The 13,003-nt window shown below is 44.3% G+C and overlaps 1 protein-coding gene across 4 annotated transcripts; it reads right to left on the bottom strand.

Moving 5' to 3' along the window:
• Window positions 1-1,790: 1,790 nt before the first annotated feature.
• Window positions 1,791-11,267, bottom strand: LOC119956081 (shadow of prion protein-like). Of its 4 annotated transcripts, none has more exons than XM_038782922.1 (3): window positions 10,987-11,267; window positions 4,979-5,440; window positions 1,791-3,931 (listed from the first exon to the last, which is right to left on the bottom strand). In XM_038782922.1, the coding sequence occupies exons 2-3, from the start codon at window positions 5,011-5,013 to the stop codon at window positions 3,457-3,459; spliced, it is 510 nt and encodes a 169-aa protein (XP_038638850.1). In that variant the 5' UTR covers window positions 5,014-5,440; window positions 10,987-11,267; the 3' UTR covers window positions 1,791-3,456. The 4 variants fall into 4 exon arrangements, with proteins under 4 accessions (XP_038638850.1, XP_038638852.1, XP_038638851.1 ...); XM_038782924.1 differs by having other exon boundaries at window positions 4,975-5,440; window positions 10,987-11,266; XM_038782923.1 differs by having other exon boundaries at window positions 5,310-5,440; window positions 10,987-11,261.
• Between the last annotated feature and the right edge of the window lie 1,736 nt (window positions 11,268-13,003).

Raw genomic sequence — 13,003 nt, 5'->3', positions numbered from 1 at the left:
TCTCTTCCCAGATTGTGATTGTTTTCAGTGCATTCAATTCCGACTTTGAACAAATTTGAAGCAAGTGATTATTAGGATGATGTAACGTGTTATATAGCACAGGGTACCCCAACTAAATCAACGTTTATTTATTCCAGCTACATAGAACATAGAACATACAGTGCAGAAGGAGGCCATTCGGCTCTGCACCGACCCACATTAAGCCCCCACTTCCACCCTATCCCCGTAACCCAATAACCCCTCCTAACCTTTTTTGGGGCACTAAGGGCAATTCAGCATGGCCAATCCACCTAACCTGCACGTCTTTGAACTGTGGGAGGAAACTGGAGCGCCCAGAGAAACCCACGCAGACACGGGGAGAACATGCCGACTCCTCACAGACAGTGACCCAGAGGGGAATCAAACCTGGGTCCCAGGCGCTGTGAAGCCACAGTGCTATCATGCAGCATTCATCTATGCTGTATATAAAATGTAAATGACGGAAAAGAACAAGATAAAAATTGGTTCTATCAATTTTAAGGCACCACATCATGTAGCAAAATAGTTCCATTTCACTTCCTTATAATTACTTCCTCCATACCTACTTTAAGATCATAGAATCATTGAATCCCTACAGTGCAGAAGGTAGCCATCGGCCCATCGAGTCTGCACCGACCCTGTGAAAGAGCACCCCATCTAGGCCCACTCCCCCATCTAACTGTTGGACACTAAGGGGCAATTTATCACGGGCAATCCACCTAACCTGCACATCTTTGGACTGTGGGGGGAAATCGGAGTGCCCGGAGGAAACCCAGGCAGACACGGGATGAAGGTGCAGACTCCACACACAATCACCCAAGGTCGGAATTGAACTCGGGTCCCTGGCGCTGAGGCAGAAGTGCTAACCACTGTGCCACGGTGCCGCCCTAAGATGTGCTGTACTTAACCAATACTACACCATTATTTAACGAATGCCCTGTGTGACTGGTTCTCGTATAACCATCAACAGAAACTCTTGGAAAAGATTTTGTCAAATATTGGGTGTGATAATCTGACGGAAGAGCATTTCATTTTGCAACCATGGTATTTTATTGTCTTTTTTCAGTACTAATGTGATCTCTGCTTCTCTGAGTACCCCATCGTTCTCAGATCCCAGTACACCAAAATTGAAGCAAGTGGTTATTAGGATGATGTAAACTGTCTGTTTCTTCTGCTCATTATTGAAAGTCAGACTCATCAAAATAATAATAATAAACTGTGGAGGGAGCTGATTTTGAGACCAGGAAAGGTTTATTTGGTGTTCCCTGCCTTCGGTAATATTCTCTTATAAAATCCATTACTGACATCAGCAGCTCGCTAATTTTTGATGTTTCCCTCATTTCTCCATTTACTTTCAGTCTTGGTGGTATCCTGCACTTGGGGACCTTCTAAATTCACCTAGATTTTAAAATTTTAAAGAAACCACTCCTTGAAAAGATCAGCCTAACGACACAGTTGCATTGGCATGGAGGAATTTATGTCTTGATTGCTGAGTCACCCAACCAAAGGGTGCCTTGTAGAGATGATCCAACCCACAGCATGCAGCCTGTGTTGCTGCAGCCTTACTACTAAGAACACCAGTGTTGCCTGCTGGTACAATCTGTGTTCCGAAGCGTTACTTATGGAGCCATAGGTAACACCATGTCACCATGTGGCTGTTTCGGAAAAGGTCTCATGTAGTCGAGACACTAACAAGGACGTGTAAGACCAGCCCCGTTCACACAAGGACACTTCCGGCTTCCTCACTGAAATAGATCTTAGTCATGACAAAACACTGTGCCTAAAGTATTTTATTGTCAGGAAATATTTTCATACAAATGTGTTCCAAACAATGAAATGAAACAGTCACCAAACACAAATCATTACAACTTATTAACAATGCAAAGTATTGCTGCATGTAAGCTACATATTTTCAGTTCACATTTTGTCACGTGATAATTTGACAATCTTTTATGAAGTATGCGCTGTATAAATTCATAAAACAATGCATTCTCTGTGTAACGATACTTCACAGAGTAGCTCTGTCAGTAGTTGGTACCTTGAGCACTTGCCTATATAAAATGGAAACATGTTCTTCCTGCAACATTACTTTATAAAATATTTTCAACCATATTAGCGATACTTAAGTGCTATTTACTACTGTATAAAATGTTTCAAACATCACTTTTAAAATATTGAGTAAACTACAGACAGGTTACAAATCGATCCACCACGTGGTTTGACGGCCTTGTATTGTGAAGCCCAAAGACACTGACTCCATTATATATATATGCAGCGTTTAAGTCCCCACTTTTCCCCAGAAGGGGTTTTAATATTTATTTAAATCCTTCTAAGAGAAAGAAGCTTTTAAAATTTCACGGTGGAAAAATAATACGGGAATTAAAATCGCGCATTTGATGCCATTTTGAAATTTTCAAGATTGCGAGCGACTGATTTTGTTACATTCGGTAGTTACGGTCGAGGCAAATTTACAGGAAATTGACCAAAGTGTCTTGTGTTTGTATAATGCTGCCTTGAGTAACGATAATGTAGGGGCCAACACCATCGACACAGACTCAAAATGTTTCCTCAGATTGAAAATACGTCGAATGTGAGGTAAAATAGGCCCCGTTTTAATGTTACATTTAAAGATTTCCCAGTGGGGTAAATGCCCAGTCTCATTCTCGCCACTCTGAATAAAAAAATTCCTCTGAACTCCTCATTGGATTTAGCAGTAACACTTAGATTTCTGGTCCCTAATTTTGATTCTCCCACAAGTGGAACCAGCATATCTCGTAACTATTAGGCTCATAACGAACACGCTAGCTTCTAATAAAAGTATTGACAGGGCAATTCAAATTCTGCAGTGGAGTGATACGTGTCAGCCTGCACTGCCTTGGCCTTCTACCGATTACCGTATAATATCCATCGGAGTCGCGACAAATTTTAAAACTTTCCTTGGAGTCTGCCTAACATCAAACTTTTTAAGAGGGTGAGATTCCACTTTGCCTATTTGGGGGCTGGGGGCAAGTAGCCATCTTTATAAAGTGCTGCAATGCTGCCTTGTGCTAGCGACTAAGCTTTTGCTAAGGCAAACAGTTTGGATATCTGAAAGTGACTGGCGGGTCAGTTAGCTTTCCCTGGCATTCGGAGGCGAGTGGTAGCTGTACTTTTAAAGATAACTTAGCAACAGTGTATTTACATCAATTGCTACGTAGAATATAACATTAATTTCAAACTAATGACTGTTGCAGCAAAAATCACCCGACAAATGGATACCGTGGCTTGATTCTCTTGGGAAACTATTAGAATGCACACAGTCTTCTAAGCAGCCTAAACCTAGCAGTGCTAGAAACAAATACGATATCTGTTAACATCAAGAATGGCACTAAAATATTAATAATGATTGTAGATGTGATAAAACATTGAGAACACGGTTTAATACTGCTTTCTACAGTTTTAAAGTTGCAAATATTTGAAGGTAAGGAAAGAGCAAATGGATGACAAGCTGAAGGAAGGCCAGAATGATGTAGCTGAGGATGTCCAGGCCCTGTAGCCGTAGACCCCTCCTTCGGATGTGCAGTTTTTGGCCGGGGAGCAGCTCACGTTCACATAGCGCTGCGCCCCCTCGTCCCAGGTCAGCCTCGATCCCCTCAGCCTCCCAGCCGCGTATCCGACCGCGAGTCCGGCCGCTGCCCCGGCCGCCGCCCCTGCCACTGCCACCCGGGCGTTGGAGCCGTAGGACCGGTAGCGACTGGGGTACTTCACCCGTACCCGGGAAGCGCGGAAACGCCCACGGGCTGTTCCCCGGGCTGAGCCTCGGGCTCCTCCTCTCCCTCCCTTACAGGCGACGTTTTCGCAGAAAATGGCTACCAACAGAATAACCGCCCAACATGTTGCTGTGGTTCTATTCATGATGAAGCATTCAAGAGACCTGGAAAGATTGACATTATTTAGCGACATGAAAAAAATCCAAGGTGGCTTCTTTTGGAAGCAAATAACGCTGACACCCAGAGCATAACCAGACCAGCAAAGTCAAAGGCTGTCAACTTTTGTAGATTGAAATTAACATTTTCTAAGGCCCCACTCACTGTGGCATTTGTGATGTGGAGATGCCGGCTTTGGACTGGGATGAGCACAGTAAGAAATCTTACAACACCAGGTTAAAGTCCAACAGGTTTGTTTGGAATCACTAGCTTTCGGAGCACTGCTCCCTCCTCAGATGACTCACCTGATGAAGGAGCTACTCTCCGAAAGCTAGTGATTCCAAACAAACCAGTTGGACTTTAACCTGGTGTTGTAAGACTTTTTACTGTGACGTTTTTGACATGCACTGGAATATCAGAGGCCTCATTTTCAATCCTTAATTTGTACAAATGGAGAATGGTTGGCAATATATTCGCAGCATGAGTTACCCCATCACAGGTGAGAACTCAGAAAACCTACCCTGGAAAGTCAATCGTGTAAATCCAGTGATGGTGTTATTAGTTCATCCAATTTTCTCCACTTTTGCTGGATTATTGTTCCATTGTATTGTGTATTTCTCTTTGTGTCGACTTCCAGCAACATTAACCCCTGTAATCCCACATCTAAATCCAGCCAGCAGAGGAACTCTGTCGTAAAATGCTTGGTTCAGGAGGGTGCTACCATGATGCAGTGAGCTAGTCTACAGGTCAGTTGTCGATGCTAAGCCCGAGAGTGAACTTGGTGTTGTCAACTACTGGAGTCACAATGGACAGGAAATATATTATTGTGCATGGGAGAGGCATTGTCCAGATGTCCAGTATTGCAACTTTGAATAAAGCAAGTCCACATTTTCCACAGGTGTTTTATTGAACAATCTTCTCCACTAAGCTACTATAGTAATTACCGTTCGAAATCTGGACTGCCACACACAGACCGGATTCATGACTGACAGCCAAGAAACGTAGATGAAAATCACAAAGTATCTCAGTTTTAATTATCGTCTATACTTACTCACTGAGGAGGAAGTCTTGTGGCGCAGTTGGTTAGCATCCCTGCCTCTAAGCCAGAAGGTCCGGGTTCGAGTCCCACCCCAGGACCTGATGGCCAAGGAAGGTGCGTTCATAACGCGGTCAAACAGGTTTTGTGCGTCAACCTGCAAATCCTTCCGAACACGCCAAGGGCTGGCGGTGAGAGCGGGAGAGATCTCTGGCCAGCCACGCTCGATGTGGAGTGGCCCCCCTCAAGCTAGAAGCCTCCCACCTGTTCCGGGAACGACTAGCTATGGAAACAGACAAAAGTCTGTCTTCGAGTACCACGAGGAGTGGGAAGAGAATTTGAATACTTACTCATACAATCAGTGTGGAGATATTTTTTTTTAAATGTGTTTTAATCACATAGACCTTCATGTGTCTAAACATTCTGACGTCACCCGGCCTACTCTACCCTCAATGGAAATGTCTTGCTCCCTTCTCTGTCCCTGCAACACAAAGTGGAAATGGTTAAAGACAGCCCAAAAATAAAATAGTACACTCATGACATACACAGAATATTACACATTAGAACATTTGACGCAACTCAAATTTTGTTTCTTGAAGCAGACTGATGTAAACGCACAGAATGAAAACATTGTATAACATTCTTTCACCAGCACATACATGTTGATACAGCGTAATTGGTAATCCAACACGGATTAAATAGATTTCCGGGTAGAACAATGCTACAAACATACAATGGTTAAATCATAGAAATGGAATTGAAGAGCGATCATTTGAACGGTAAGCAGCAGACCATAACCTGGATATTTTGACTGTTACTCACCAATATTATATATGTTCAACCCTGACTTAAATAGCTTCTCTTTTGAGTGGGGATCTGGACAGAGAAAGTCACAAAGAGGACAATGGGATTCCAAGATGAATAAGCATTGTTGACTATATTAACAGTGGTCAGCACTGGAGTTTACACATTCAGTGTCTTTGTGGGTTTCCTCCCACAGTCCAAAGATGTGCAGGTTAGGTGAATTGGCCATGCTAAATTGTCCCTTAGTGTCCAAAGATGCATAGGTTAGGTTGGGTTACGGGAATAGGGTGGGAGAGTGGGCCATGGTAGGGTACTCTTTCAGAGTATTGGTGCTAACTCCATGGGCCGAATGGCCTCTTCCTGTATGTAGGGATACTATGATTCTATTATAACAAAGCAATAATGTTCAAATTGAAAAGATGTCCATTAACACGACCGCAACTTGCGCCAGGCTCAGCCTGATCCAGTTTAAGGTCGTGCACCGGGCCCACATGACGGTGGCCGGGATGAGCAGATTCTTTGGGCTGGAGGACAAGCGTGCTAGATGTGCCGGAGGGCCGGCTAACCATGTACACAAGTTCTGGTCGTGCCCTAAACTCAGGAGGTATTGGCAGGGATTCGCAAATGTCATGTCCCGGGTATTGAAAACTGGGGTGGTAATGAGCCCGGAGTTGGCAATCTTTGGGGTTTTGGAGGACCCGGGAGTCCAGGAAGAGAGAGAGGCTGACCTTCTGGCCTTTGCTTCCCTGGTAGCCCAGCGACGAATACTGTTAGCATGGAGGGACTCAAAGCCCCCCCCCCCCCCCCCCCCCCCCCGAGGGCTGAGGTATGGCTATCAGACATGGCGAGCTTTCTTGGCCCAGGAGAAAGTCAAGTTCGCCTTGAGAGGTTCGCTACTAGGGTTCGCCTGAAGGTGGCAGCCATTTATTGACTTCTTTGCAGAGGAGTAAGCGTCAGCAGGGGGCGGGGGCAAGAGTAGAGTGGGGGATATTGAGGCAGGTCCGTGCGTGAACAGAGCCGTGGTTTGCACTGTGTTTAATTTGTAATTTGTTTCTTGACTTCATTTTTTTGGGACTGTACAATGCCACTTTTTCTACATGCCTAAAATACCTCAATAAAATTGTTTGTTAAAAAAAAGTGGGGGGGTTGGAGCGTAGCCGAGGGGAGGGCGAGCTGGCACTCTCATACTTTAGTAATTATTACTGGGCGGCGAATATAGCCACGATTAGGAAGTGGGTGGTGGGGGGGGGGGGGGGGGGGGGGGGTAGGGTCAGTGTGGGAATGACTAGAGGCGGCATCTTATAAGGGCACTAGTTTGGGGGCACTCTGCCGTTCCCGCCGGCACGCTACTCCACCAACCCCGTGGTGGTCGCAGCCCTGAGAGTCTGGGGGAAATGGAGGAGACATGTGGGAGCAGAGGGAGCATCGGTCTGGTCCCCAATTTGCCCCGGGGAGGTTAGATGGAGGGTTCCAGAGATGGCAGAGAGCAGGGATCGAGAGGATGGGCGATATCATTCGGGCTTTTGCCTCTCTGTTAGCCCGGAGATGGATATTATTAGCTTGGACTCAAAGCCGCCAAAATCATGGCTAGCTTTCTCTGTTTGGAAAAAATCAAGTTCGCCTTGAGAGGGTCAATGTTCGGGTTCGCCCGGAGGTGGCAGCCGTTCGTCGACTTCTTTAGGGAAAATGAACCGTCAGCAGAAGAGGGGGGTGCTGTGGGGTAGTTCAGTGTCGAGTAGGAGGCTAGAAAAGGTGGGACCTGTGAGGGAAGAAGACGGCTTATGCACTATGTTTATAATGGTATGTACACTGTTTTTTCTGTTACTGTTATAAAACCATAAATACCTCAATAAAATGTTTATTAAAAAAAGAAAAGATGTCCACTCTGTTACAGTTCGAATATTAGTCAGTTATAAATGTTGTTTTTCTATATTTGCTTAATACTAACTTAGCAATCTCACACAGGACTGGTAAATTAAACGTAGGTTTGGTTTATTTGACAATGTGGTCCAAGATTGTTCATTAGAGGGATTTACTATTAGGATTCAACAGCTATTGTTAATGGAGAGTACGAACTGCAATTCCTCCACACTACATGCTGCGAGCTAAACTGAAAGTTGGTCTGAACTGAACAATGTCTGCCAATCACATGGTTTACATCATTATGCATTAGCATATTCTCTCTTAAAGCAATATCACAATAATAACTGCCCAATTGCGTGAAGGGTGTGGTGAAGATTTGTTGGAATGAAGGGCTATGAGTTATAAAGAAACATTTGAAAAGTTGTGGCTTTAGTCACTAGAAATGTTTTGAAAGTGTAAGTAGTGAAAGATTGTTTCTACCGATGATGCATCAGTAACATGGGGATATAGACTCAGTATTACCACTAGCAGGAAGTTAGGAGGTTTCTTCCGTACAATTATTCAAACACGAGATAATTTACAATAAGTGACTATTAAGACAGAGACTGTAAATGAATGGCCAATGTGTAACCCTTATTTACTGGGCTCCACACTGAGAACACAGGTTCTACCGAAGGTGCCTTATCTCCCAGCCCAGGCAGTAACATTCACCTATAAACAATGAAAGTAACGGAGGCAATCACAAGAGGCACCTTGTGAATACAGAAAGGGGAAGAGAAGGGAGAAATGTGGGTCACAAATAACCCATTAAAATCCACCAAACAAGTATGTATACTAGCAAATGGTGGGCTCACCACTGAATCCGCACAATGAGATGCAATTGGGTCATGAACGTTTTTGGTTCGCTTCACTGTGCTTAATTCATTCATTTATGACGGTGAGATTTTTCACAAGAGATTTTCTTCAGTAAAAATTCAGAAGTGGATATTCTAATTCCATTCTAATGCCCGTAATCAGAGTAAAAACATGGCATCTAGAATCAGATTGCGTGGATAAACAATATCATTATAATGTTTACATTGTTCTATCCATAATAATGTGATGTCCCCGATCCATGTGCTTTTCCTCTACGCCCTGCTTATTTTTGCAATACAATTTCACAAATCATAAAACGGTGTTGTCTGATATCTTGAGAATTTAACAGTGTTGTATTTCGGGCCACATCACTATGGTGATCTTTCAGTGCAGAAGACTGCACACATAGTAAAATTACAAAGACACAAATACAACAATCATTCTTATTTTAGAAGTTTAAAACACAGCCTGCACACTGATAATTTCAATCATTCAATTTCTATATTACATAAAGTCTGCATTTCCAGTCAGATTTTGCCAATATAAATTTGTCGGTAATTATAATGGCATTTGCAATATTCCACACTGTAATTACACATGCCCGCCAGCAGACCGTGTAGAACACCCCCAGTGGCAGGGAGGTATAATTACAGTGTGATAGGTTGGCACCAGCAGGTTCTGTTAGTCACAGAATCTCTACAGGGCAGAAGGAGCCCATTCAGTCCATCGAGTCTGCATCAACCCTCTGAAAGAGCCCCCCCCCCCCCCAACTAAACCCACTTGGGGCTGGTTTAGCTCACTCAGCTAAATCGCTGGCTTTTAAAGCAGACCAAGCAGGCCAGCAGCACGGTTCGATTCCCGTCCCAGCCTCCCCAGACAGGCGCCGGAATGTGGCGACTAGGGGCTTTTCACAGTAACTTCATTGAAGCCTACTCGTGACAATAAGCGATTTTCATTTTCATTTCACTTGCCTGCCTAATCCCCGTAACCCCACCTAACCTGCACATCCCTGGACACTAAGTGGCAATTTAGCACAGCCAATCTACCTAACTTGCACTTCTGTGGACTGTGGGAGGAAACCGGAGCGCCCAGAGGAAACCCATGCAGACACGGGGACAAAGTGCAAAGTCCACAAGGACAGTCATCCAAGGCTGGAATTGAACCCTGGAACTATGAGGCACCAGAATTTTATTGAATTCAAATTTCACACGCTGCTTGGTGGGGATTTGAACCCGGGTCTCCAGGGCACTGTCCTGTGTCGCTCAATTACTCAGCGAGTGAAAACACCACTACACCACCCCATAATGTTGACATAGGAATTCATAATAGAAATTTAAAGTGACAAAACACATGACATAAAATGGAGGCCAAATCATTTCTCAGCGCCCCTGACCCAATTATCCACCTTTTAATCATGCTGCAACTGAAGACTTGGACTTAAATCTTGTCCCATCCTGCAGTGTTACAGGAGATGTACTAGCACATAATTAATACAGTTGCTACCAGGTTTAACACACGCACACCCCTCACAAAAACACCATGAAATATTATAGCATCAGTCTTCTGTGACATTTCTCAACACATTGAGTGGATTAATTGTATAAGCTGATAGGCATGAGTATGTTGCATTGATATATCTCAGCATATTGAGTTTATTGACAAGCCCGTTGTATTCTTCCCCAGGCCAGGACCTATCCTACTTCAAATCTCACACAGGGGGTTTTTAAAGTCATCTAGTAGGGAAGGGACTGCTGAGGTCGCTTAAAATCAATGAAGATTCACATCTCATTTAATACCTAGACCCTTCTAACGTCCCCTGTTGGATTCAGAACCCTCCCACATAAACACACACACCTTGGTGGGGGATGTTTAGAGCGGGGCGTACATTTTAGGCTCATATATTGACAGGTATCAATGTTACTGTCACATCTCAGTACGCTGCTTAAAATATACCATGCATCGGTGGACCGGATAATTCTCCCATTCACATTGTCGAAACACTCTTGTCCCTGTGCATTAATGAAACACCGGTGTTGTAAGACTTCTTATTAATGAAAGACTGACATCTCTCAGTGCATTGATTGTATAAACAATGCATAGGTAGAATTTGCTTTCCTAAAACAATGACCCCCAAATTTAAATTGCTAACCTGTTATTCAGTCAAAGAATTCCTAAGTCTCCCTACGTTCAATAGCAGCTCAAATCTGAATCTAGCCCACGCTGGAGCAGTCAGTTTATCGCCCATGTTTTCTCTTTGTCTATGCAAATTGCTCACTTGGTTATTATTTTTGCAATTACTGGAGGTCATTAGGGCTATTTTTTTTTAAGTCTTACGTTTTTTTTTATTGAATAAACCAAGCGTTACATTCTTTTTTTGTTGCAAATTGAGCCTTTCCCCCAGAAATGTCAACTATCCTCTCTATCTCTCTCTTTCTCTCTCGGTCTTTCTGCTTGACAGTCCTTGCATTACCCAACCTTAAATCGAGCGCCCAGCACTGTACCCACCTCTGGCAGGGATTCTGGAGTCCGAGATGAGCTGAACTGCAGTCAATGGCGAAGGATATGGATTCCCCTTCTCTCCCCCACACCGCCCAAAACCCTAATCGGGTTATGATTTGCACCAGAGGGCTGCCTTCAAATAAAACAGCCGCCTGTACTATCAGCCGGGTTCACAGCCCACAATTCTGGGAGTGAAATGAACCTGTGACAAGCAGACCAGGCGAGAAGGGCGAACGAAATGGGAATGCCTGAACAGTAGGAGGAGCTTTGCAACCAGCCCTGCACGTCCCCTAGTTACAGTTGCAAGCGAAGCACCTCCGCACTGAGAATTAATTCTCTTCAACGTTTTAATCTTCACCATTTGAAGGATTGCACAATCTCCTTACACTGCCTCATTCTATCTCGTATTGTGAATTTCACTGATTACTTTATTTTTGTCTCTCTTCCTTTTGTATATTGGATCAATATTGACCTGTTCTGTCTTCAATTCAGAACTCCCATTTTCTTCTTTTATATAAATTTACAGTACCCAATTCATTTTTTTTCCAATTAAGGGGCAATTTAGCCAATCCACCTTCCCCGCACATCTTTGGGTTGTGGGGGCGAAACCCACGCAGACACGGGGAGAATGGGCAAACTCCACACGGACAGTGACCCAGAGCCGGGATCGAACCTGGGATCTCGGCGCCGTGAGGCAGCAGTGCTAACCACTGCGCCACCGTGCTGCCCACTGGAGGTCACTCTTAACCGTGGGGGGGGAGAAAAAAACCCCAAAAGCAAAACGATCTCGAAGGCTCTAACAACGGACTCAAGCGAGGCAGCCTGTGTGTCCAATCCAAAGGCTCGGATTTCACCACTGCTAGCAAATGTGGAGGGACAGGAAGTTTGGGCATTGTCTTGTGGTTGGAGGTGTGGCTCTGAGGATTGAAGCAATGTTGACAAGGGGGAATGCTCGCTCAGTGTTATTGTACATGGAATAATTTTAAGATCATGTTGCAATTATTTTTTTAAAAAACAAATTAAATGCCCACCAAATATTAAGCAATGTAGAGGATGTTTCTGCTTGTGGGGGCAGTCCAGGGCAGATGAAAGATAGCCAATAGCACATCCAATGGCGGGTACAGGAGAAAATACTTCACCAAGAGGGTGGTTAGAATGTGGAACTTGCTACCATGCTGCGGAGCTGTGGTGAATAGCACAGACACATTTAACGTCAGGCTAGATAAAAACAAGGGAGAAAGGAATAGAAGGATGTGTAGAGAGGGTGAGATGATCTAGGGTGGGGAGGAGGCTCATTTGGAACATAAACTCTGGGCCCCAGTCGGGGCTATTTCTATGCTGTGAACTGTATGTAAACAGATGGCACCATCTACTCTACTGCTGTAACATTTTAAACTGGCATTAATGCATCAGATAAGATTGCTTTTGCAGCATCCAGGGTGTTTTTCTAGAGCACAGACACCTCTAGCTAACAGAAGAGTATGTGAAGGTTCATTCAGTACCAGGGATGAGGGATTTTGATTCGGAGTTTAGCTTGGAGGATAATAGAAACATAGAGAAACTGGAATTGCTCTCTCTGGAGCAAAAGGTGATTGGTTGAGGGGATGTAGAAATCTAGGAGGCATGAAGAGGAAGGTTTCAACCGATTCTAAACTCATGGGGCCGATGGGCCGAATGGTCTCCTCCTGTACAGAGTTCACATAGGCTGTTCCTGGTCAAGTGGAAAGCACGTTAGTCCCCGAATCCTCAGGTGCATTTTGAAAATGGAAAACAGAGGAACAAGCTTTATTTTAACAGTGAACATTTTTCACTTGATATCAGAAGCTTCATTACCTCCACCCCAAAAATTAGAAATGGGGAACTAAGAGTGAGACCACATCATAGAATCACTCCAGTGCAGAGGAGGCCATTCGGCCCATCGAGTCTGCACCGACCCTCTGAAAGAGCCATCCTACCCAGGCACACTCCCTCCACCCTATCCCCGTAACCCAGCCCAACCTTTTGGACACAATTTTAGCATGGC

Source organism: Scyliorhinus canicula, chromosome 22 (genome assembly GCF_902713615.1).
Source record: "Scyliorhinus canicula chromosome 22, sScyCan1.1, whole genome shotgun sequence".
In the NCBI taxonomy this organism is placed as follows: domain Eukaryota; kingdom Metazoa; phylum Chordata; class Chondrichthyes; order Carcharhiniformes; family Scyliorhinidae; genus Scyliorhinus; species Scyliorhinus canicula.
The sequence above is the reverse complement of the archived record's forward strand: the minus strand, read 5'-3'. Positions and strand labels throughout refer to the sequence as shown.

Coding starts and splice junctions, on each gene's coding strand:
- LOC119956081 (XM_038782922.1), bottom strand. CDS start 5,013: ATGCTAACCAACTGCGCCACAAGACTTCCTCCTCA. Junction 3,932..4,978: donor GCCACAAGACTTCCTCCTCA/GTGAGTAAGTAT, acceptor CAATCTTTCCAG/GTCTCTTGAATGCTTCATCA.